The sequence below is a fragment of the Gobio gobio genome, assembly GCF_949357685.1.
Source record: "Gobio gobio genome assembly, chromosome: 18".
NCBI classification, from domain to species: Eukaryota; Metazoa; Chordata; class Actinopteri; order Cypriniformes; family Gobionidae; genus Gobio; species Gobio gobio.
Window position 1 is genome coordinate 3,535,605 of NC_137111.1, and position 26,896 is coordinate 3,562,500.

Genomic DNA, 26,896 nt, shown 5'->3' on the forward strand with positions numbered 1-26,896 from the left:
GCAGAAAAAGAAGAATTTAAGTTGTATTTTATGCATATACATTGCCTATATACACCTTAACCCTTGTTTTGTATCAATAGTCTCATATCCGCTTTGAATCTCGACCGCATTTAGTGTGATGTTCATTTGTGCAACATAAACCTAATCTAATCTCTACAGCATGAATGTGCAAACAATTATTAGTTTGCTTTAGTAATTGCCTTGGGTTAGGTTCATGTTGTTAACTTGTGTAGGATTATAAAATACTGTAAATATTGGTTACACTTTATTTTGATGGTCTACAAATAATGTGTGCATGTCAACTCACTCTCATTAGTAGACTGTTAGTTTAGGGTTAGTAGACTAAGTTGACATGTAGTTGCAAAGTTACTAGAATGTCTGAAGTGGACCATCGAAATTAAACAAATCGATAGTAATATCAGAGTCTAATAGTCAAACATGATATTTTTGTTACATAACTCTGACCATAAGTAGCCATCCTTTGTTTATCTTTCTTTAATGATTTTATAATAGCAGGAAACCCTACCTAAAACAACAGAAAAAAGAAAACGTTTGTGTGTGTGAGTGTGTGAGAGAGTAAATGTGTGTGTGAGAGAGAGACAGAGAGAGAGAGAGTGTCCATCCCTCCCCCTACTCACATGTAGGCTACATAACCCTGTGCATCTGGACTTTAGACGGGTGAGTAATGAAAACTGAATAGTAATCTCTGGGCTGTTTCTTTTTCAACAAGTGGGGAAAGGTTAAGCTCATGTTTATGTGTAACAACAGACAGAAGAGCCGGTGTGGGTGACATCTCTCAGAAGACTATAAGACCTCAGGTTAGCCAGATTAACACAGATCGGCTGGAGTTTATGTGACACGTAAGACTCGCAACTCCAGCGCTGAGAGAATCAGTGTTTGTGGAAGAGAAGCATCAGCTGTGTGTGCTGCTGCTCAGAGGGATGGAAGAGACATGTCTGCGGCTCTAGAGAAATACTGCGGCTCCGTCTTCTGGGTGAGTCTGGGTTCTCTAATCTACAGGTTCCTAAAGGATTATACGGACAGAATCCATGATATAAACCTGCTCAAGTCAAGCGATGGTGCTGGGACATGCTTCTACTCAACATGTACTAATGAAACGTTTTTCATTTGTTTAAAAGATTCTCTGTTTTCCACTACAACTGACATAAGTTCTTTATTTAAGTTGAAACACTCGAAATAAAACTTGAAATATAAATTAATCACCCCTAAATGAGCAATATAAAAAAGCTAATACATAGACAAAAGCACATAATGAAATGACTAAACATTAAACTAGAATTAATAAAATTTTAAATAAAAACGTAATGAACAGGGTTATTATCGTTAACTATTAAAAATCATTTCTAATCATTGAAACGAAGCTTAAATCAAATAAAATTTAAGTCGAAAAAACTTGAACTAAACAAATAATAGAAATGTTATAATGAAATGAAATACGTTGAAGTTCAAGCACTCAAATAATAAAGTGGAAATAAAACTAAATTAAACCTAAATAGCGATATTAAAAGAAAACCAGGTGATTGACAAAAGTACATGACAAAAAATTCAACTAAATGAACACTGAGTTTAATTAGACAAACTTATTGCAAATTAACGTTGTTTAAATGAAAGTGATTTTATTTTTTAAATGAAATATTATAGACTAATAGCTTACATGTCCATGTATTAAGTTTAGCAGACTCACACATGATTTTGAAGTTATTATTGGAAGCAGATTATGCAAAAAATATATATAAGTGTGACAAGAAAGACAGAAAGAATCAAATAATGAATCTGGTGACGGAAATTAATGAAAGAAAGAAAATTCCTGATCCTTCAGAAATCATTCTAATATGCTGATTTATTATTAATGTTGGAGACAGTTGGGCTGTTTAATATAAGTAAAAAAAAAACATAACTAAACTATAAATGTTTTGTAACCATAAACACTACTGTTCAAAAGTCTAAGAGTCAGTATTTTGACAGAAATTAATACTTGTATTCAGCAAGGATGTGTCAAAGTTATAAAAAGTGATAGTAAAGACATTTATAATGTTAGAAATTTTGAATAAATGTTGTTCTCTTTAACTATTAATTCATCAGTGATTCCTGTAAAAGTATCATGTTATAAAAAAATGAAGCAGCACGACTGTTTTCAACACTGATAATAATCATAAATGTGTGTTGATCATCAAATCATATGAAAATGATTAGAGAAGGATCATGTGACACTGAAGACTGGAGGAATGATGATTTGTTCACAGGAATAAATGACACTTCACTGTATATTCACACAGAGAACAGCTGATCTACACTGGAGGAATATTTCATAATTTTACATGAATCAGATTCATGAGCCTTTGTGAGCAGGTGTGACCCAGGACCACAAAACCAGAAGAAAAATCATAAAAGACTCGCCAACCCCATACAATTTTCGTTCATCTTCAAAACACACGTGACCCTGGGCCACAAAACCAGTCATAAGAATCATTTTTCTGAAACTGAGATGTAAATATCATATGAAATCTGGATATGTGAGGCAAGTCGCTTCTGAGTTTGGGTTTATTTATGAGACGTATTCAAGAGCAATGCAAGTGATCGCGCCGGCGCCTTCATATCACGATTATTGTCTGCTATATTTGCTTCTTATTTATTAAATCCAGGCGATTGGCTGATGAAACATTGATTAAAGTTAAGATACAATTTATACAAAACAAATTTACTTTAAAGAAAGGCTTTCTACAAAACGTAATGAAGTGGTCAAAATCATTTCTTGTCTTCTGCCATATTGCGCATCTTTGCGCTTTTCATAATCAATATAGCCGAGATGAAATGTAAAAATAACATTTTAATATTTAAACATAAACATGAACTTCCTGTAAATGCTCTGAAAGTCTGAACCATACAGAAAATGCTTTCACACTAGAAACCAACCGAACCTTTGTTCAGTTTGATCCGAGACGACCTCTTTTGGTCTCCAGACGTTTGGTCTGGACCGCGGGAACACCTGCTGTTTTCAGGGCGAGGGTTCACACCTGTCAATTTTGATTCAGATCAAACTGAAATGTCCAAAAATCTGGACCAAACAAGAAAGGTGTGAAAGAGCCCTTAAAGGGATAGTTCACCCAAAAACGAAATGTTTATGTGTATCTGCTGACCCCCAGGGCATCAGAGATGTAGGTGTGTTTGTTTCTTCAGGAGAACACAAATGAAGATGTTTAACAGTGTGATAGTCTTATAATGATGTCAATGGGGATATTTTAGAGGATGAGAGCAATGAGAGTAAAAACACACAGACATACGAATCCTTATTAAACCTGCGGCTCGCGGCGACACACTGATGTCTGAAGACACCAAACCATCTGTTTCTGCGATAAACCCAACAGTATTTGTTATTTTTTTACCTCTTATCAGACGAATGTCATCTAGTATTCCCAGCGCCATAACTTCCGGTGAATAAGGTCAAAATACTGCCGCGATCATAGATATATATACGTAGATGCCTCATTCGACCGATCCGCAGGCACTAATGAGGAATCTATGTATATATCTATGATTGCTCTGGTATTTTGACCTTATTCGCTGATGCAGAGCCATAGAAAAAATGAAATAAATGTTTAAATATGGATATTTTTCTTACACAAACGCATCGATTCGCTTCAGAAGGCCTTTATTAACACCCCAGAGCCGCGTGGAGCAGTTATATGACGCACAGATGCACTTTTTATGGACTTCAAAAACAGAGCCACTATTACTGCTATTATAATGCTTGGATTAGCCAGAACATTTGTAATATTTGTCTGAAAGAAGAATGTCATACACACCTCGGATGACTTGAGAGAGAGTAAATCATGGGCTAATTTAAATTTTTTGGTGAACTATTCCTTTAAGTATTTTATTAAGTCACTTTGAAGCCACATGTCAACTAACTCTCATTAGAGTATGACTGCACTGACAAATGTCCTCAAAAGTGAAATATGAATAATTAATCATAACTTGCTATAATTAGATATACATATTTGGATCAGTTTATTGAATTAACTTGATTCAGCTGAATTGTGACCTTGGACCACAAAACCAGTCATACGGGTACTTTTTGATTTATTATAGAGAGTTATAGATCATCTGAAAGCTGAATAAATAATCATCATTGATGTAATTATTTATTCCTGTACTCCCAAGTTGTAAGTCGCTTTGGATAAAAGCGTCTGCTAAATGCAGAAATGTAAATGTAAATGTAAATGTATGGATTGTTTTGATAGGACAATATTTGGCCGAGATCTGGAATCTGAGGGTGCAAAAAAATCTAAATATTGAGAAAATCTCCTTTAAAGTTGTCCAAATGAAGTCCTTAGCAATGCACATTACTACTAATAATACGTTTATGATATATTTACAGTAGGAGATTTACTTAATATCTTCATGGAACATGATCTTAATATCCTAATGATTTTTGGCATAAAAGAAAACTGTATAATTTTGACCCGTATGTATTGTTGGCTATTGCCCCAGATATGCTGTTGCGCTCCAGGGTCACATGATGTGATGGTGCTATAGACAGAATGTGATATGTATGTACGTCCAGATGTTTACCCAGCATCCTTACTGTTATACTTTCAGTTAGTAAACGTGTGTGACGGACAAAACCCGGACGAATTCACGTCAGCTCTGCAGTTCGTGAAGTAGATAATAGTAAAACTCAAAATCACATTTGCTAATAAAATCTGTTGAGTCATGCAGTGTTTTCAGTGTGTAATGATTGACATCTGACACACTCCTCATGCTGACTTCTGCTCTGAGTTGAGCTCCAGCCAATGGCGTCACGCTTTCATTGTGTGTGTGTGTGTGTGTGTGTGTGTGTGTGTCAGAATGCCTCGTATCTGCAGCGTCTGTGAGAAACCCAACAGTATTTGTTATGTTTTTACCTCTTATCAGATGAATGTCATCTAGTATTCCCAGCGCCATAACTTCCGGCGAATAAGGTCAAAATACTGCCGTGATCATAGATATATATATATATACGTAGATTCCTCATTCGACCGATCCGCAGGCACTAATGAGGAATCTATGTATATATCTATGATTGCTCTGGTATTTTGACCTTATTCGCCGGAAGTTATGGCGCGGCTGATGCAGAGCCATAGAAAAAAATTTAATACATTTTTAAATATGGATATTTTTCTTACACAAACGCATCGATTCGTTTCAGAAGGCCTTTATTAACACCCCAGAGCCGCGTGGAGCAGTTATATGATGGACAGATGCACTTTTCATGGACTTCAAAAACAGAGCAACTATTACTGCTATTATAAAGCTTGGATTAGCCAGAAAATTTTTAACATGCTGACTTCTGCTCTGAGTTGAGCTCCAGCCAATGGTGTCACACTTTCCTTGTGTGTGTGTGTGTGTGTGTGTGTGTGTGTGTGTGTGTGTGTGTGTGTGTGTGTGTGTGTGTGTGTGTGTGTGTGTGTGTGTGTGTGTGTGTGTGTGTGTGTGTGTGTGTGTGTGTGTGTGTGTGTGTGTGTGTGTGTGTGTGTGTGTGTGTGTGTGTGTGTGTGTGTGTGTGTGTGTGTGTGTGTGTGTGTGTGTGTGTGTAGAATGCCTCGTTCCTGCAGCGTGAGGACCCGGATCTGCCGCTGTGTGTGGAGAGGACTGTGCTGGTGTGGCTTCCTCTCGCCCTCCTCTGGATCTGCGCACCCTTCCACTTCTCCAGCTTCTGTAAGAAATCTGACAAAGCTCCGGCCTCGCGACTCTACATCAGCAAACAGGTGAAAAACCACAGCAGACTTCAGCATTCAGTCAAAGACATTCAATGCCGTAACACTTTATAATAACTACACACTATGAAGCATTAATTAAGCATTAGTACATAGTTAATTCATCATTTATAAAGCATTAATAGGCAGTTTATCATAATGGTAACACTTTACAATAAGGATGTATTAGTTAGCATTAGTTAATATTAACTAATTATGAACAACACCTCTGTTCAGTTTTAGTTAATCTTTGTTAACGTTAGTTAATATAAATCCAGCTGTTCATGGTTTGTTCATGTTAGTTCACAGTGCATTAACTAATGTTAGAAAGATTTTAATAATGTGTTAGTAAATGTTGAAATGAACATGAACAAAGATTAATAAACGCTTTATAAGTGCAGTTCATTATTCGTTCATTAGTTAACTAATGTAGTTAACTAATGAACCTTAATGTAAAGTGTTACCAATACAGCTATGAATGCTTTATTCTTGATTTATAAGTATTATCTATAATGTGTTTAATAATTGTATTTTCATACTTTATAATGATCAATTTATCTTTTCTAAATCAAGTATTACATTATTTACAACCAGTTATTTAGGAGTTGTCAGTGGTTCATCAGATCATTTAGAAAGTGTAAGTAAATGATTAATAAACTATTTAAATGTACATTTATACATTTTATTATTTAGACATATATATATATATATATATATATATATATATATATATATATATATATATATATATATATATATATATATATATATATATATATATATATATATATATATATATATATATATATATATATATATATATATATATATATATATATAGTAATAGTTACTCATTGTGTTAATAAACGCTTTTTTAAAATGTATTCATACTGTAATTCATGATTAATTCAGGAAGTTATAAAACATTTAGTAGTTGTTAGTATTTTAAAGTGAGGATGATTTATGAGTAAAGCTTTTACAAAGGAGATATAAATGCTCAGTTCTCTTCTGAACATAAAAAAGGAAACAAACACAACACAGAGGAAATATTTTTTCAAAATCAAAATGGAGACTATACAACTAGTAACTTAATATCAAATTAAACCTCTTTAATGTCATAGAAAATAATATTCCTGTAGACCGCCAGAAATCATAACTGCAGTCAAATGAAACTAAGCCTCTGCAATCTGATATAAAAATAAATTTCTGTAAAATGTAAACATTGCTGAATAAAAAGTACAGGAGTGCCAAAATACAACAAATAAAATTTAGATAAAACAATAATAATATAATCAAATATTTTGCATTGTCCAAACAGTACTAACTTTAAAACATTAGAGAACTGAGCCTTTATATATCCTTTGTTAAAGGGGTGGTTGCATGCGATTTCCCTTTTTTAACTTTAGTTAGTGTGTAATGTTGCTGCTTGAGCATAAACAGTATCTGCAAAGTTACAGCGCTGAAAGTTCAATGCAAACGGAGATATTGTCTTTTAAAGTTATGGCAGTTTATTGCCTACAAAAACGGCCGGTTTGGACTCCAACAAGCTTCTTCCCGAGTTGGTGACATCATAAACACCTGCTATTAACAAACACTGCCCCCGCGAACACGTGACAAAGTGGGCGAGGCCACGTCAGTCATTACGAAAGAGAGAGAGCTGATGCAGAACTACAAACTACATTTGGCCATCTAACCAATCTAAGACCTTGATGAATGAATTTTTGGGTGAACTAACCCTTTAACTAATGCTTCATGGCGTGTAGTTATTATAAAGTGTTACCTTAAAGGTTTGGTTTGTTTGGTTCATCCTCTTGATCTGCGTCCTCAGATTGTGGCTGGCCTGCTGTTTCTGACGGCGATCGCGGAGTTAGCTCTGACTCTGGGTGAGGATTATGGGCCGTCGAGTGAGTCCTCCGCGCAGAAACACCCAGCGGTGTTCTACACCAACCCTGTGCTGTTCGCTGTGTCATGGGTATGTGTGTGTGTGTGTGTCAGTGAACGCCTGCAGAGCTGGATCATCCTCTGTGGTGTTCATGAGCGGTGTGTGTGTGTGTGTGTGTGTGTGTGTAGGTGGTGGTGATGCTGTGCCAGGAGTCCATGCGGCGCAGGGTGAAGTCTGTGGACTCAGGAAGCCTCTTCCTGTTCTGGCTGCTTCAGGTGCTGTGTGCCGTCTTCCAGTTCCAGACGTTACTGAGGGAAGCGCTGGGACAGGTACAGGAAACACTCGCCCACACACACACACACACACACACACACACACACACACACACACACACACACACACACACACACACACACACACAGACACACACACACACACACACACACACACACACACACACACACACACACACACACACACACACACACACACACACACACACACACAGACACACACACACACACACACACACACACACACACACACACACACACACACACACACACACACACACACACACACACACACAGACACACACACACACACACACACACACACACACACACACACACACACACACACACACACACACACACACACACACACACACACACACACACAGACACACTGTACGGACAGGACAATGAGCAGCATCACAGCTAACATTATTACTAACCCTGAACCTAACCTGACATTAACACCCTCCATCCAACACTGATGATCTCTGTTAGTGGGTGGGATATATTAGACAGCAAGTGAACATTTTGTCCTCAGAGTTGATGTGTTAGAAGCAGGAAAAATGGGCAAGCGTAAGGATTTGAGTGAGTTTGACAAGGGCCAGATTGTGACGGCTAGAAGACTGGGTCAGAGCATCTCCAAAACTGCAGCTCTTGTGGGGTGTTCCCGGTCTGGACCAGTGGAGAACCGGCTACAGGGTCATGAAGGACCAGTGGAGAACCGGCCACAGGGTCATGAAGGACCAGTGGAGAACCGGCCACAGGGTCATGAAGGACCAGTGGAGAACCGGCTACAGGGTCATGGAGGACCAGTGGAGAACCGGCCACAGGGTCATGAAGGACCAGTGGAGAACCAGCCACAGGGTCATGAAGAACCAGTGGAGAACCGGCCACAGGGTCATGAAGGACCAGTGGAGAACCGACCACAGGGTCATGAAGGACCAGTGGAGAACCGGCCACAGGGTCATGGAGGACCAGTGGAGAACCGGCCACAGGGTCATGAAGGACCAGTGGAGAACCGACCACAGGGTCATGAAGGACCAGTGGAGAACCGGCCACAGGGTCATGAAGGACCAGTGGAGAACCGGCTACAGGGTCATGAAGGACCAGTGGAGAACCGGCCACAGGGTCATGAAGGACCAGTGGAGAACCAGCCACAGGGTCATGGAGGACCAGTGGAGAACCAGCCACAGGGTCATGGAGGACCAGTGGAGAACCGGCCACAGGGTCATGAAGGACCAGTGGAGAACCGACCACAGGGTCATGAAGGACCAGTGGAGAACCGGCCACAGGGTCATGGAGGACCAGTGGAGAACCAGCCACAGGGTCATGGAGGACCAGTGGAGAACCAGCCACAGGGTCATGGAGGACCAGTGGAGAACTGGCCACAGGGTCATGGAGGACCAGTGGAGAACCAGCCACAGGGTCAAGGAGGACCAGTGGAGAACCGGCCACAGGGTCATGAAGGACCAGTGGAGAACCGGCCACAGGGTCATGGAGGACCAGTGGAGAACTGGCCACAGGGTCATGGAGGACCAGTGGAGAACCGGCCACAGGGTCATGAAGGACCAGTGGAGAACCGGCCACAGGGTCATGAAGGACCAGTGGAGAACCGGCCACAGAGTCATGAAGGACCAGTGGAGAACCGGCCACAGGGTCATGAAGGACCAGTGGAGAACCGGCCACAGAGTCATGAAGGACCAGTGGAGAACCGGCCACAGGGTCATGAAGGACCAGTGGAGAACCGGCCACAGGGTCATGGAGGACCAGTGGAGAACCAGCCACAGGGTCATGGAGGACCAGTGGAGAACCAGCCACAGGGTCATGGAGGACCAGTGGAGAACCGGCCACAGGGTCATGAAGGACCAGTGGAGAACCGACCACAGGGTCATGAAGGACCAGTGGAGAACCGGCCACAGGGTCATGGAGGACCAGTGGAGAACCAGCCACAGGGTCATGGAGGACCAGTGGAGAACCAGCCACAGGGTCATGGAGGACCAGTGGAGAACTGGCCACAGGGTCATGGAGGACCAGTGGAGAACCAGCCACAGGGTCAAGGAGGACCAGTGGAGAACCGGCCACAGGGTCATGAAGGACCAGTGGAGAACCGGCCACAGGGTCATGGAGGACCAGTGGAGAACCGGCCACAGGGTCATGGAGGACCAGTAGAGAACCGGCCACAGGGTCATGAAGGACCAGTGGAGAACCGGCCACAGGGTCACGGAGGACCAGTGGAGAACCGGCCACAGGGTCATGGAGGACCAGTGGAGAACCGGCCACAGGGTCATGAAGGACCAGTGGAGAACCGGCCACAGGGTCATGGAGGACCAGTGGAGAACCGGCCACAGGGTCATGGAGGACCAGTAGAGAACCGGCCACAGGGTCATGAAGGACCAGTGGAGAACCGGCCACAGGGTCACGGAGGACCAGTGGAGAACCGGCCACAGGGTCATGGAGGACCAGTGGAGAACCGGCCACAGGGTCATGAAGGACCAGTGGAGAACCGGCCACAGGGTCATGAAGGACCAGTAGAGAACCGGCCACAGGGTCATGGAGGACCAGTAGAGAACCGGCCACAGGGTCATGAAGGACCAGTGGAGAACCGGCCACAGGGTCATGAAGGACCAGTGGAGAACCGGCCACAGGGTCACGGAGGACCAGTGGAGAACCGGCCACAGGGTCATGAAGGACCAGTAGAGAACCGGCCACAGGGTCATGGGCGGCCGAGGCTCATTGATGCCCGTGTGGTTAATCAAACAGACGAGCTGCTGGAGCTCAAACTGCTCCAGAAGTTAATGCTGGTTCTGATAGAAAGGGCTCAGAATACACAGAGCATCTCAGTTTGTTGTGTATGGGGCGGCTCAGCCGCTGACCAGTGCCCATGCTGACCCCTGACCCCTGACCCCACCCAAAGCACCAACAGTGGCCCGTGAGCATCAGAACTGGACCACGGAGCAATGGAAGAAGGAGGCCTGGTCTGATGATCACGTGTTCTTCTACATCAGTGGATGGCCGGGTGTGTGTGTGTGTGTGTGTGTGGCTCACCTGGGGAACACATGGCACCAGGTGCATTATGGGAAGAAGGCGGAGGCAGTGATGCTTTGGGCAATGTTCTGCTGGGAAAGCTTGGGTCCTCCATCATGTGGATGTGACTTTGACTCCACCTATCTAAGCAGATACCACAGCACACCTTCAGGGGTCTAGTGGAGTCCATGCCTCAACGGGTCAGCAAAAGGGGGACCAACACAATATTAGGACATAAGGTTATGCATATAATAAACTCAAAATTAAGGGAGTTTTTGCTTAAAATAAGCAAAATAATCTGCCAATGGGGTAAGCAAAATAATCTTGTTTTCTGTTTGAATTAAGATTATTTTTCTTACCCCATTGGCAGATTATTTTGCTAATTTTAAGCAAAAACTCCTTTAATTTTGAGTTATTTTCCCCCAAAACAAGACAGTAATTTTTATTTGTCTAGTAAATGCTTCTTAATGTAAGATTGTTTAGATATTTGGACTCAAAACAAGACAAAAATACTAAGTAAGAAAAGCTTTTTTTGCAGTGTAGTAACTTTGGAAAACCACTAGCGCTGTTGACGTAAACAGTGCAAAGCTTCCGAGTTCTACGCCAGAACGCTGGCTTTCCATTGGCCGACGTTGCTCACGTGTGTGATGCTGACGCAGGAGCTAGCCAATAACGAGCCGGCGTTCTGGCGTACAACTCGAAAACGCTGTCAACAGCGGAAGAGTCCAGAAGAAATTGTTGAATAAAGTCGTTATTTTTGTTCTTGCGCCCTAAAGTATTCTCGTGGCTTCAAAACATTAAGGCTGAACCACTGGAGTCACATTACTATTTTAACGACGTCTTTACTTTTTTTCAATATATACTTCCAAAAAAAAGAAGATTTTTCTGACTATTATTTGATATGTCAGGCTTTACAGGGTCAATCATGTACTAGTCGTTAGAAAAGTTATAAGTTGGACGCTTTGCAACTTCAATATCACCACAAAATGCTCACTAAGTTCATCTTTACCTTCATACACACACAATATTTACTGGTTGGCCGTTTGTACCGTCCAGCTCTCAAACATAAACATTATGAATTTCTGTTAAGCCACTTTGAAAGAGTAAATTGACATGAATATTGATATTAATATTGACAGATGCTGTCAGACGTTGTTCATTAATAGGCTCATGGTTGTAATGTCGTCCGTGTTTTCCCTCAGGATGCAGTGTCCGATGTCCCGCGGTTCTGCCTCTTCTACATCAGCTTCGGACTGCAGCTCATCGCTCTGGTCTTATCAGCCCTCGCTGACCTTTCACCTCAAGTTAAACAAGTTTCACATAAGGTACAGCATGTGAGAAATGTCGCTTGTAATGCCGCTTGCAATAAACGTATATTTTCTAATGCATGTTCTGTCGTTCTCCTCAGAATCCCGAAGCTAAAGCCACGTTTCTCAGCAGGATCACCTTTAACTGGTTTAACAGGTGGACCTTGATTTTAGATTTTTTTAGTTCTGCTGTTGTTCTTCTGCATTGTTAATACCCGTGTCTTTTCCCAGCATGGTGTTCAAAGGTTATAAGAAGCCTCTGGTTCAGGAGGACATGTGGGATCTGAACGATAAAGACTCCACTCATGCCATCTGTCAGCAGTTTGAGGACATAATGAGCAAAGAGCTGAAGAAAGCTCGCAGCGTCCTGCAGAAGAAGCAGAGCAAGCGGCGCTCTGGGGATGAGCATCTGAACGGCTTGGCCAAAGGAGTCAGTCAGGATGTTCTCGTTATGGTAAGAGCATCTGTGTCCGTCAAAAAAACATCAATACTTTGGACCAACTTTAAAAAAATACTTAAGTTATGGTTTGGGTTCAAACATTTAATATTATACCAAATGTTTGGAGGTTTCCCCAGGACAACTAAAAAATTTTTTTTTCAACTAAACATAGAAATAAATCTAATTAACAAACTAAATTACTGATCTAATTATTGATCTAAAGCCCACACTGTCACTGTATGATAATTGAAAGGAACTGATGACATCGGCTTTTTCTCCAGAACGGCTGAATAAAATTATGTTGCATTATTTTGCTGTTTAACACTGTAAAGCTGCTTTGAAACAATCTGCAGTGTTAAAAGCGCTTTATAAATAAAGTTAACTTGACTTGACAACAACAACAACTTCTTGGTCTTTAAAAACGGCTGACATTAATGTTTAGCACTCTTATGGAAATATTTTGTAATTATAATTTAAATCGGATTAATTTTCAAATTGTTTGTTATAAATCAACATCTCAGGAAAATGTTACGGGGTTTCTAATCAAAATATGACTTTCTGTTACAAAACAGGGCATTGATTTCATAAATGTCCACTATAGAGGACGCCAGGACTTAAATCATGATTATCAGCCGTTTGGAGACACAACAAGTGAATAGGGAAAGAAATGACATATCAATATTCGAAATATTAGATATTGTTATGAAGATGTTGCCAATTATTACTCCCATTATTACACTTCTATTTTCATTACATGTTGCATCAAGAATTGCACTTGGATTTTTCCATCCAATACACTGCATCTAATTTGCATAATAATGTATGCAAATTAGATGCAGTGTATTGGATGGAAAAATCCAAGTATGGCCATTTTGCCTAAAATCATCTTAAAATGTGATTAATTGCTCATTGCTGTCGTTTATCTGACACTGACACTTTTGGTATGTCTTGTCTTCTTCTTTGCGCTTGGCCCTGGTATTGTTGCTTGCAGCTATATTTGTATTAAGTTTCTTTAGTATGATTTTATAAATGTACGGTGCAGTTTGATTGGCCAAGCCGATCATCATCATAACGTGACCATAATCTGTCAAAACAAACTGAATCTGAGGACCAAACACTGACTGATGCACTCACAATATTCCTTATAAGGAGGAGACAGGAAAAAAGAAAGACAAAAAGAAGGCGAAGAAGGATTCTGAATCTGAATATCCTCAGTCCTGGCTGATTCCCACCATTGTTAAAACCTTCAGAGGTGTGCTCATCGAGTCGGCGCTCTTCAAACTCATACAGGATCTGCTGGCGTTCGCAAGCCCACAACTTCTCAAGTAAGTTCTGCATCTTTTCTTGTACCACCAGACTTTTTTTATGTTGTTGCTGGTCTTCAGACTGGGACTTTATGGTCTGCAAAAAGACCAGAAAACACTCTAAGAACGTTGAACAAACATAACGTTGGATGTCCATTTTAAATGTTGCTACTTGTCTCTGAACGTTCAGAGAACATTCAAAAGTAACGTTCCAGTAACGTTTGAAGAATGATACAATGGAAGGTTCCCTTTAACGTTCGCTAACCAATAAAACACATTTGTTTTGCTATCAGTTATTGGTTCTTTGTGAGACTGTGGGACCAATATGATGTGGTTTGTCACAGGTTAATGATAGCCTTCACTCAGGACAAATCCAGCTATGCATGGACGGGCTACCTGTACGCTGTGCTGCTCGTGGTCGTGGCGTTTTTACAGTCTGTAATTCTGCAGCAGTATTTCCAGAGATGTTTTATCCTGGGTATGAAAGTGCGCACAGCTATCATGGCAGCTGTTTATAAGAAGGTAAGCTCAAAAAAAATGATGCGTGGGTTTTACTTAATTTTTTATGTCAACAGGTTCCACGTAATTGGGTTATGTTGAATTTAATTAAAATAGTTTATTTCAGTAAACTTAAAGGGTTAGTTCACCCAAAAATGTAAATTGTGTCATTTATGACTGACCCTCATGTGGTTGGACACCCGTCAGACCTCCGTTCATCTTCAGACACAAATGAAGATATTTTAGTGTAAATCTGATGCTCTGAAAGGCCTCCATTGGCTCAACTTTACACTCTCAAGACCCTTAAAAGACACTAAAGACTAAAGTTACAAAGTCCATCTCACTACAGCGGCTCTACAATAACTTTATGAAGACGAGAATAGTTTCTGTGTGCAAAAAAACCCTAAATAACGACTTATATAGTGATGACGATTTCAAAACACGGCCTCATGAAGCTTCGAAGCGTTATGAATCAGTGAGTCGATTCAGCGGTTTGGAGCGTTATGAATCAGTGAGTCGAATCATGATTTGGATCGCGTGTCAAACTGCTGAAATTTGGCGATCCAAACTGCTGAATCGACTCACTGATTCATAACGCTCTGAACCGCTGAATCGACTCACTGATTCATAACGCTCTGAACCGCTGAATCGACTCACTGATTCATAACGCTCTGAACCGCTGAATCGACTCACTGATTTATAACGCTCTGAACCGCTGAATCGACTCACTGATTCATAACGCTCTGAACCGCTGAATCGACTCACTGATTTATAACGCTCTGAACCGCTGAATCGACTCACTGATTCATAACGCTCTGAACCGCTGAATTGACTCACTGATTTATAACGCTCTGAACCGCTGAATCGACTCACTGATTCATAACGCTCTGAACCGCTGAATCGACTCACTGATTTATAACGCTTCGAAGCTTCATGATGCTGTGTTTTGAAATCGTCATCACTATGTAAGTCGTTATTTAGGGGTTTTTTTGCACACAGAAACTATTCTCGTCTTCATAAAGTTATTGTAGAGCCGCTGTAGTGAGATGGACTTTGTAACTTTAGTCTTTAGTGTCTTTTAAGGGTCTTGAGAGTGTAAAGTTGAGCCAATGGAGGCCTTTCAGAGCATCAGATTTACACTAAAATATCTTCATTTGTGTCTGAAGATGAACGGAGGTCTGACGGGTGTCCAACCACATGAGGCTCAGTCATTAATGACACAATTTACATTTTTGGGTGAACTAACCCTTTAAGTGTTTTACGTAAGGTTAATTCAATACCATTTAGTCAAATCAAGTTAACATTCTTAATTTTGTCCAAAACTATTCAATTGAATTATTCTAAAATAAATATAAAAAACAAACCAAAACAAGTAATCCAGTTTAATTGATTATTTTTATTTAGTGAAATACTATTTTTACAACATTTACAAAACCTTTTACAAGGTCTTATTGGCTAGCCAGATGGTTTTGTTACATTCATGGCATGCCCAAAGTGGTCGTTTTTTACTATTAAAACAACTTTAAATGTTATTAGCAGGTCCTCACCCCAAGCACATGCTCTACACTTGGTAACCTCCAAAAACACTAACATAACACAAACTTTTAAATACCAACATAACAAAACATTAAGCTTTAAAAAGTCTCTCCATTTTCTCATCTTGTTAAAAACGCATCAAATAGCACTTTATTTAAACATTTACTCTCCGAATTCTGCCCCTTTGCAAAGCATGATGGGGAGTCAAAGTCTTGTTTGATTGGGTTACTTGATTGAAACAAGTTACTTCAAAATGAAAACATCAAGTTATGTCAAAGAGTAACTGAATCAATTACATTTGAACCAGAAACCAGAAACCAAAAGATGAATTGCTTAAATAAAGTGAACAGCATCATAAAATATTTTTTTGAGTGCTCTTAGATCTCTGTTTTACATCAATTCATAATCCTTATTTTGTGTCGATATTCAGTATTTGTGGCTTTAGGTGTCTGCTGAAGTGCCCCTATTATGCTTTTCCGGATGTGTAATGTGTAACAGAGCTGTTTGTGAATGTCTGCAGTTTCAAAGGTCAAAGTGCAGATAAATGGAGTTTTGTCTCATAAAAGAAAGACGTTATTCTGAACTGCAACAAGTCTCACTTCCTGCTGAACCTAGATAACTAATTTGGTTTTGATTGGCTGAACAGCGTGTGCTTTGCCCCGCCCTCAAACACTGTAGTGGAAGAGCTGCTCATGTGAACATAAATATACATAATAGGGATGCAACACTACAGTTAGTCCACGGTTCAATACATACCTCGGTTTTAAACCACGGTTTTCGGTTCGGTTCTGATGGCTTGTCACATCAGTTTTTTGTTATTCTATTCTAAGGCGACAGGAACAGCAAGAGGTTAAGGAGAAAAAAGACTATTTTTTATTGCAATACTCTTTCTTTATTTTACTTAAAAGAATTGAAAGTCCTTACTTAAACTTAACTTTACTTTAAAAAAAAAAACCTTGTGCACATTATAGTGTATTGTATAATATAAAATAAATATAAATAAAGATTTACACTGGCAGCTCAGAGCTGTACAGCAGCATTTAAGAATGAGATTGAATGAATAAATGTAAAAATAAAACACTACATAGACTTCACTATAAAATATACACTGATTCTTATTAAAGCTGCTGTATTAGTTCTTCAGTCAAGAGCAGTGAGTGATTTTCTCTTTGTCTTTTGTTGTTGTATTAACATTAAAGGGATAGTTCACTCAAAAATGAATATTCTGTCATTGAGAAATGAATACAGGTTTGGAACAATATTAGAGTAAATAAGGACATGATTTTAGAGGTGAACTGTCCCTTTAAGGACCGTGTGTTCACTATAGGTTGCGCCGCTGTCAAATTAAGACCTGCGCACATCTAATATACACACACACCGATTTTACTTTCACTTTAGACATAACCCACTGTGTTTATGTAAACCTTGTGTGTATTTGACAGTATTAGCGCAGTAAGACGACTACTTAGTCCAGTAATCACGTGTTTGACAGGTTTAGTGCGCGCACTCAGAAAAGCGCCTGTTAAAACCGCGCACGCAAATGAACCGGCAAGGCTTTAAAACGCTTTGGTGATTGTGAATAACTCTAGTGTTCTGTGAGTATAACTCCACCACTGACCTGTGATGTGAATGTATGTCGTGTTGTTCAGTTTTGGGATGGAGAAGACTGATAGAATTTGAAGAAAAATAATTAATTAAATGCAAAACCGAAAAAAACGCAATTCACAAGCGAGTATTGAACCGCGAAAGCCGTACCGAACGGTTCAATATTATATTGAGAATTGTGGCATCCCTACTACATAATAAAGGCTAGATGTCTCACGGCGGAGTCTCTAACGTCATCACCGGATCAATCACCGGATCAATCTCATCAAAGTGGATTTGCTTTGGATTCAGAATTCAATCTCTCTAAACCATCTTGTCACAGGCCAGCTTTCTGGCGGGCTCCTGATGTAAGGCGAGTGATCTGAACACAAATACTCTTATCTCGCTGAAATCTGGACGGATTTACAAATGGTTTGGTTTCTTACAAACGTTATTAATGTGACTGTAATTCTGGATGCTTGAACAAGTTATGAATAATAATTCAGAAAAATCTCTGACGTTTATAACAAACCAAACAGTTTGAAAATTGAGCAAGTTATGGTTATTTAAAAAGTACATGCACCATTAAAACACAATGTTAGGAGTGAGCGAGCTGACTGTGACAAGATGGCTGCCAGGTGCGGATGTCGATCTCCATTGGCCATCAGCGCGGACGAGACATCTAGCCTTTATTATGTATATCTATGCATGTGAAGACCACTTTGATTAGATTGATCCGGTAAAACCTACGCCATCATTAATGTTCGTATCACTGTGTCAAGAGCTGAGATTCAGATATGATAGTGAGCGTTTGCTTTCTGATCAATCACAGCAAACTGGGCCATCTGACCAATAACAGCAGAGCAGCTCTCAAAGAGGCGCGTTTTAGAGAGACTGAATTCTGAATCCAAAGTAAATCCACTTTGATGAGATTGGTCTGGTAAAATCTACGCCATCATTAATGTTTGTATCACTGTGTCAAGAGCTGAGATTCAGATATGATAATGAGCATTGAGTTTCTGACCAATCAGAGCAGAGCAGCTCTCAGAGAGGCGGGGTTTAGAGAGACTGAATCTTCGAACAAACCGTTTCAGACACTGAGAGAAAAGAGCTGATGCTGCAGTGGAGATTATAAGAGTGTTTATGACCTTGGGTGGATGTAAACCTACTTCCAAGACTCCTAAACAACATCTGGAACCTTTAGAATAGCATACGAGGGGCACTTTAAACTCATTGTATCATAGCCAGTGGATGATTTTGTGATGACTCTGCTTCCTTTCAGGCATTAGTTGTATCCAACGACTCCAGAAAAGAGTCGACTGGCGGAGAGATCGTCAACCTGATGTCAGCGGACGCTCAAAGATTTAACGACGTCACCAACTTTATTCATTTGCTGTGGTCGTGTCCACTGCAGATCGCTCTGTCCATAGCTTTCCTGTGGATTGAGCTGGGTCCGTCGGTCTTAGCGGGCCTGTTGGTCATGGTGCTGATGGTGCCCATCAACGGCTGGCTGGCGACCAAATCCAGGACCTTCCAGGTGATTCAGCTTCATTAAGCATTGCTCTTGTACAGTAAAAGACGTATCTGGTTACAAAAGAAATATAACACACTGCATCATCGTCCACTAAGCTCAACATGCTTCCTTTCAGGTGCAAAACATGAAATTTAAAGACTCGCGCATGAAAATTGTGAATGACATTTTGAATGGAATCAAAGTAAGTGGTTTCTTGCATGCCTCACATATTTACATTTACAGGATGTATGAAAACTAGGTTTGTTGACGTGTATTTACATTTTTTTTTACGCCTGTGTGGTAGATTCTCAAGTATTACGCCTGGGAAACATCTTTTGAGTCTCAGGTTCAGGGAATTCGAGAAAAGGAGCTGAAGGTGATGAGGAAATATGCCTACCTCTCATCGGTCTCCACCTTCATATTTGCATGTGCTCCAGCTCTTGTGAGTATGATAATGCTTTATATACAGTGTGAAATGATTTTCTATTGCAAGGCACCAAAAGTTCAAATCTTGATAAACCATTGCAACCATTATAGCCACTGTCTCATCGTCTTTAGGTGTCTCTGGCGACCTTTGCTGTATTTGTGTCTGTGAGTCCTGATAACATCTTGGATGCAGAGAAAGCGTTCACCTCCATCTCGCTCTTTAACATACTGCGCTTCCCGCTGGCCATGCTTCCGCAGCTGATTTCTAGCATGGTTCAGGTACTGTACAGAATCAATACATTATTTTGTATTTATATTGATATCGATACAGAAGCATTTTATTGGTACCCTTCAATAAGCTTTGTTTTCAGTTATGATCGTATTTTTGACCTTGTTCAAAATTAGTACTCCACACTTTTTTCAATATTTAGACCGGTGTATCTAAGAAAAGACTTGAGAAATTTCTGAGTGGCAGTGATCTGGACACAACGGCAATAAATCATGACGACAGCAACAGTAAGTCAAGCACTCATTTCAGTGTTTTTAGACAAACTTAGCTGATTTCTGATTGTTTTAGAAAAGCTGAAATCACTTTTTGACATACTCATTACTGTTTGCAGTAACATGTGTCATTGTAATATTACTTTTGAACGTTCTGAAACAAGTAGTAACATTTACAAAAACGTTGAACCGAAAAGTCCAACTGAAACATACCATCAACGATGTATAAATTACTTTTTTGCGCTAACTGTCACTTTTAATCTAATACTTAAACACAACAAAAGGAGATTAACTTGAAGAATTAACAACCACGTACACATAGACCTTAAACAAGACAAGGAACACACTGAAACAGAGGGCTTAAATACACAAAGGGAGACACTAACTAAACACGCCTGAACTGAGGACTCTAATCGATCTGTAATCTAGGAAACAAACAGGCAGGGAACGGAGGATGACAGAACTAATTAACAGCACACAGAAACAGAACACCATGAAAACTGCATCAAAACAGAATATACACGTGACATCACACCACGTCCTCGCACCGTAAAAGTCTGAAAGGGGAGGAAGGGTGGGCGCCCAGGAGGCTGACGAAGGGCTGGAGAAGGGGGTGGCCAAGGCGGCCTCCATGGCCGTGTCTGGGAGAGCGGAGGACTTGGGATGGCCTCCACGGCCGTGTCTGGGAGAGCGGGCGGACTTGGGATGGCCTCCATGGCCATGTTTGGGAGAGCGGACGGACTTGGGATGGCCTCCATGGCCGTGTCTGGGAGAGCGGACGGACTTGGGATGGCCTCCATGGCCGTGTCTGGGAGAGCGGACGGACTTGGGATGGCCTCCATGGCCATGTTTGGGAGAGCGGACGGACTTGGGATGGCCTCCATGGCCATGTTTGGGAGAGCGGACGGACCTGGGATGGCCTCCATGGCTGTGTCTGGGAGAGCGGAGGACTTGGGATGGCCTCCATGGCCATGTTTGGGAGAGCGGACGGACCTGGGATGGCCTCCATGGCCGTGTTTGGGAGAGCGGAGGACTTGGGATGGCCTCCGTGGCCATGTTTGGGAGAGCGGACGGACTTGGGATGGCTTCCGTGGCCATGTTTGGGAGAGCGGACGGACTTGGGATGGCCTCCATGGCCGTGTCTGGGAGAGCGGACGGACTTGGGATGGCCTCCATGGCCGTGTCTGGGAGAGCGGACGGACTTGGAATGGCCTCCATGGCCATGTTTGGGAGAGCGGACGGACTTGGGATGTCCTCCATGGCCATGTTTGGGAGAGCGGACGGACTTGGGATGGCCTCCTTGGCCATGTTTGGGAGAGCGGACGGACTTGGGATGGCCTCCGTGGCCATGTTTGGGAGAGCGGGCGGACTTGGGATGGCCTCCGTGGCCATGTTTGGGAGAGCGGACGGACCTGGGATGGCCTCCATGGCCATGTTTGGGAGAGCGGGCGGACTTGGGATGGCCTCCATGGCCATGTTTGGGAGAGCGGACGGACTTGGAATGGCCTCCGTGGCCATGTTTGGGAGAGCGGACGGACCTGGGATGGCCTCCGTGGCCATGTTTGGGAGAGCGGACGGACCTGGGATGGCCTCCATGGCCATGTTTGGGAGAGCGGGCGGACTTGGGATGGCCTCCGTGGCCATGTTTGGGAGAGCGGGCGGACTTGCGATGGCCTCCGTGGCCATGTTTGGGAGAGCGGGCGGACTTGGGATGGCCTCCGTGGCCATGTTTGGGAGAGCGGAGGACTTGGGATGGCCTCCGTGGCCATGTTTGGGAGAGCGGGCGGACTTGCGATGGCCTCCGTGGCCATGTTTGGGAGAGCGGGCGGACTTGGGATGGCCTCCGTGGCCATGTTTGGGAGAGCGGACGGACTTGGGATGGCCTCCGTGGCCATGTTTGGGAGAGCGGACGGACTTGGGATGGCCTCCGTGGCCATGTTTGGGAGAGCGGACGGACTTGGGATGGCCTCTGTGGCCATGTTTGGGAGAGCGGACGGACTTGGGATGGCCTCCGTGGCCATGTTTGGGAGAGCGGGCGGACTTGGGATGGCCTCCGTGGCCATGTTTGGGAGAGCGGACGGACCTGGGATGGCCTCCATGGCCATGTTTGGGAGAGCGGACGGACTTGGGATGGCCTCCGTGGCCATGTTTGGGAGAGCGGACGGACCTGGGATGGCCTCCGTGGCCATGTTTGGGAGAGCGGACGGACCTGGGATGGCCTCCATGGCCATGTTTGGGAGAGCGGGCGGACTTGGGATGGCCTCCGTGGTAGGGTTGGGTACCGAAATCCGGTTCCAATATGGCACCGGTACTTATATAACCGGTATGTACCGGACCGAATCAGAACGCAGATTTCGGTTCCTCATTTCGGTGCCAAAATTCAAACGTGCTTTCGGGTGCTTTGGCTGGCACCGAGCCAGAGACAGAAGCTCAGCGCTCGTCACATCACAACTCATGACAACTATTCAGTGTTTTCAACGACATCATGTTTATTCCAGGTTTCAGACATTTAAATGCTCATAAGTAGGCTACTAGCAAAAAACAAACACTGATGTCTATGAAAGCGGCAATGACAATCCTTTCAGGCGGTTATAATTTGACTAACGTTACATGTTTTATTCACATCAGATACATGCACATTAAATAGTAGCTATATCGTTTACTCTATTCTTCTTCCAGTTCACTGGTCACTTACTTTCATGTATTTTGTAAGACGAGAATGAACTCAAGTGTTGTAAATCCGACAGATCCGATTCTGGGGCGCAAACTAACATGGCGCCGCCCATTGCGCTTTATAGATCAACTAACACACATTGACTCACACATTTGAACATCAGATAGTTCGTGACACAGTTAAGAAGTTTGAGAATATTTTGAATAAAAAGAAAAAACGAAATAAACCCGATACAGCTGAGCTGTCAGCGCTATTGCGGCTGCTGTGTCATGTGAGAAACATGACGCGTCGTCATGGAAACATTAAGGCGATGCGTTCTAAAATATTTAGCCAGAGAAAATGATCATATTTCAAAATAAAGCTGAAGCTCGGAGCTGGTTAGTAGCAGACCGAGAATACAGACTAGGCTAACTGCTGTTATTACTGTAACTGTTATTTAGAGTTATATTAGGCTTGTTGTAGTTGGGTTAGGTGGCTATTAGGTTTTACTGTGAATTTGTAAATAAGTCAATTATAATTTGTAAATAAGTCAATTGTGTTTTGTATTTATTTATATTCATACATTTAAGTATACATTAAACTTTTAATAAATGGTTCAATTTAAATAAATAAATAAAAAGCCATTTAATGTTATCCACCTCGTTTTGTGGCCATTAAAAAAAAAAAAAAAAGTATCGGTTCAGGCACCGTTTAGGCACCGGAACCGTTTTAAAAGTATCGGTTTGGCACCGGAATCGAAAAAAACCCAAACGATACCCAACCCTACTCCGTGGCCATGTTTGGGAGAGCGGACGGATCTGGGATGGCCTCCGTGGCCATGTTTGGGAGAGCGGACGGACCTGGGATGGCCTCCATGGCCGTGTCTGGGAGAGCGGACGGACTTGGGATGGCCTCCATGGCCATGTTTGGGAGAGCGGACGGACTTGGGATGGCCTCCATGGCCATGTTTGGGAGAGCGGACGGACTTGGGATGGCCTCCATGGCCATGTTTGGGAGAGCGGACGGACTTGGGATGGCCTCCGTGGCCATGTTTGGGAGAGCGGGCGGACTTGGGATGGCCTCCATGGCCATGTTTGGGAGAGCGGGCGGACTTGGGATGGCCTCCATGGCCATGTTTGGGAGAGCGGACGGACTTGGGATGGCCTCCGTGGCCATGTTTGGGAGAGCGGACGGACCTGGGATGGCCTCCGTGGCCGTGTCTGGGAGAGCGGACGGACTTGGGATGGCCTCCATGGCCATGTTTGGGAGAGCGGACGGACTTGGGATGGCCTCCATGGCCATGTTTGGGAGAGCGGACGGACTTGGGATGGCCTCCGTGGCCATGTTTGGGAGAGCGGGCGGACTTGGGATGGCCTCCATGGCCATGTTTGGGAGAGCGGGCGGACTTGGGATGGCCTCCATGGCCATGTTTGGGAGAGCGGACGGACTTGGGATGGCCTCCATGGCCATGTTTGGGAGAGCGGACGGACCTAGGATGGCCTCCGTGGCCGTGTCTGGGAGAGCGGGCGGACTTGGGATGGCCTCCATGGCCATGTTTGGGAGAGCGGACGGACTTGGGATGGCCTCCATGGCCATGTTTGGGAGAGCGGACGGACTTGGGATGGCCTCCATGGCCGTGTCTGGGAGAGCGGACGGACTTGGGATGGCCTCCATGGCCATGTTTGGGAGAGCGGACGGACTTGGGATGGCCTCCATGGCCATGTTTGGGAGAGCGGACGGACTTGGGATGGCCTCCATGGCCGTGTCTGGGAGAGCGGACGGACTTGGGATGGCCTCCATGGCCGTGTCTGGGAGAGCGGACGGACTTGGGATGGCCTCCATGGCCATGTTTGGGAGAGCGGACGGACTTGGGATGGCCTCCATGGCCATGTTTGGGAGAGCGGACGGACTTGGGATGGCCTCCATGGCCATGTTTGGGAGAGCGGACGGACTTGGGATGGCCTCCATGGCCGTGTCTGGGAGAGCGGACGGACTTGGGATGGCCTCCATGACCATGTTTGAGAGAGGGGACGGACTTGGGATGGCCTCCGTGGCCATGTTTGGGAGAGCGGGCGGACTTGGGATGGCCTCCGTGGCCATGTTTGGGAGAGCGGGCGGACTTGGGATGGCCTCCATGGCCATGTTTGGGAGAGCGGGCGGACTTGGGATGGCCTCCATGGCCATGTTTGGGAGAGCGGACGGACTTGGGATGGCCTCCGTGGCCATGTTTGGGAGAGCGGACGGACCTGGGATGGCCTCCGTGGCCGTGTCTGGGAGAGCGGGCGGACTTGGGATGGCCTCCATGGCCATGTTTGGGAGAGCGGACGGACTTGGGATGGCCTCCATGGCCATGTTTGGGAGAGCGGACGGACTTGGGATGGCCTCCATGGCCGTGTCTGGGAGAGCGGACGGACTTGGGATGGCCTCCATGGCCATGTTTGGGAGAGCGGACGGACTTGGGATGGCCTCCATGGCCATGTTTGGGAGAGCGGACGGACTTGGGATGGCCTCCATGGCCGTGTCTGGGAGAGCGGACGGACTTGGGATGGCCTCCATGGCCATGTTTGGGAGAGCGGACGGACTTGGGATGGCCTCCATGGCCATGTTTGGGAGAGCGGACGGACTTGGGATGGCCTCCATGGCCATGTTTGGGAGAGCGGACGGACTTGGGATGGCCTCCATGGCCGTGTCTGGGAGAGCGGACGGACTTGGGATGGCCTCCATGGCCATGTTTGGGAGAGCGGACGGACTTGGGATGGCCTCCATGGCCATGTTTGGGAGAGCGGACGGACTTGGGATGGCCTCCATGGCCGTGTCTGGGAGAGCGGACGGACTTGGGATGGCCTCCATGGCCATGTTTGGGAGAGCGGACGGACTTGGGATGGCCTCCATGGCCATGTTTGGGAGAGCGGACGGACTTGGGATGACCTCCATGGCCATGTTTGGGAGAGCGGACGGACTTGGGATGGCCTCCATGGCCGTGTCTGGGAGAGCGGACGGACTTGGGATGGCCTCCATGACCATGTTTGAGAGAGGGGACGGACTTGGGATGGCCTCCGTGGCCATGTTTGGGAGAGCGGGCGGACTTGGGATGGCCTCCATGGCCATGTTTGGGAGAGCGGACGAACTTGGGATGGCCTCCGTGGCCATGTTTGGGAGAGCGGACGGACTTGGGATGGCCTCCGTGGCCATGTTTGGGAGAGCGGACGGACCTGGGATGGCCTTCGTGGCCGTGTCTGGGAGAGCGGGCGGACTTGGGATGGCCTCCATGGCCATGTTTGGGAGAGCGGACGGACTTGGGATGGCCTCCATGGCCATGTTTGGGAGAGCGGACGGACTTGGGATGGCCTCCGTGGCCATGTTTGGGAGAGCGGACGGACCTGGGATTGCCTCCATGGCCGTTACTGGGAGAGCGGACGGACTTGGGATGGCCTCCATGGCCATGTTTGGGAGAGCTGGTGGCTCTGGGACGAGCTTTGGGGGTGTGTGCCAACTACATACACAAGATAACTGTGGCTATCATGGTCAGTGTTGCACTTTTTGGGCTTTTTTAGCTCTGGGGCTGAAGCAGACACTGGAGTGCACTCTGGGACTGGAGCGGACACTGGAATGGACTCGGGCTGGAGCCGAATCTGGAGTGGACTCAGGGGCTGGAGCCGATGCTGGAGTGGACTCAGGGGCTGTAGCGGATGTGTGTGTGTGTGGACCAGACACAAATGCCAGAGCCATTATGGACAGTGCAATGCTCTCTCGGCTGAGCGCAAGAATTTCCCTCTCGAGAGCAGGTTTGGGATCTTCACTCACTGAAACTTCACTCATGCGGAAATGTCTCTCACTGGAACGGACTTGGGAATTTTTGAACAAAATTTGAGAATTAACAACCATGGAGCTTAAAATCACATAGACCTTAAACAATGCAAGACAAGGAACACACTGAAACAGAGGGCTTAAATACACAGAGGGAGAAACTAACTAAACATGCCTGACCTGAGGACCAATCTGTAATCTAGGAAACAAAAGGAGGGAACGGAGGATGACAGAACTAAATAACAGCACACAGAAACAGAACACCATGAAAACTGAATCAAAACTGAATATACACGTGACACTAGCATTAACATTCCATTTTACCAATCTGCAAACATTATGGGAACGTTGCTTTAGAAAAAACTGGATA

General features: G+C 44.2%; 1 protein-coding gene across 2 annotated transcripts in view; it reads left to right on the forward strand.

Annotated features, from left to right (window-relative positions):
* Positions 1–630: 630 nt before the first annotated feature.
* Positions 631–26,896, forward strand: part of abcc2 (ATP binding cassette subfamily C member 2) — a 45,652-nt gene continuing 19,386 nt past the window's right edge. The window contains exons 1-15 of one of the 2 annotated variants that reach the window (XM_079843138.1): positions 631–678; positions 769–994; positions 5,598–5,768; positions 7,585–7,728; positions 7,827–7,967; positions 12,161–12,283; positions 12,367–12,422; positions 12,497–12,719; positions 13,854–14,029; positions 14,353–14,530; positions 18,909–19,163; positions 19,276–19,341; positions 19,444–19,581; positions 19,698–19,844; positions 19,997–20,081. In XM_079843138.1, coding sequence (XP_079699264.1) covers positions 953–994; positions 5,598–5,768; positions 7,585–7,728; positions 7,827–7,967; positions 12,161–12,283; positions 12,367–12,422; positions 12,497–12,719; positions 13,854–14,029; positions 14,353–14,530; positions 18,909–19,163; positions 19,276–19,341; positions 19,444–19,581; positions 19,698–19,844; positions 19,997–20,081 — 1,945 coding nt within the window. In that variant the 5' untranslated portion in view covers positions 631–678; positions 769–952. Of the gene's footprint in view, positions 995–5,597; positions 5,769–7,584; positions 7,729–7,826; positions 7,968–12,160; positions 12,284–12,366; positions 12,423–12,496; positions 12,720–13,853; positions 14,030–14,352; positions 14,531–18,908; positions 19,164–19,275; positions 19,342–19,443; positions 19,582–19,697; positions 19,845–19,996; positions 20,082–26,896 lie in introns of both variants that reach the window. The other variant, XM_079843137.1, reaches the window with a different exon arrangement.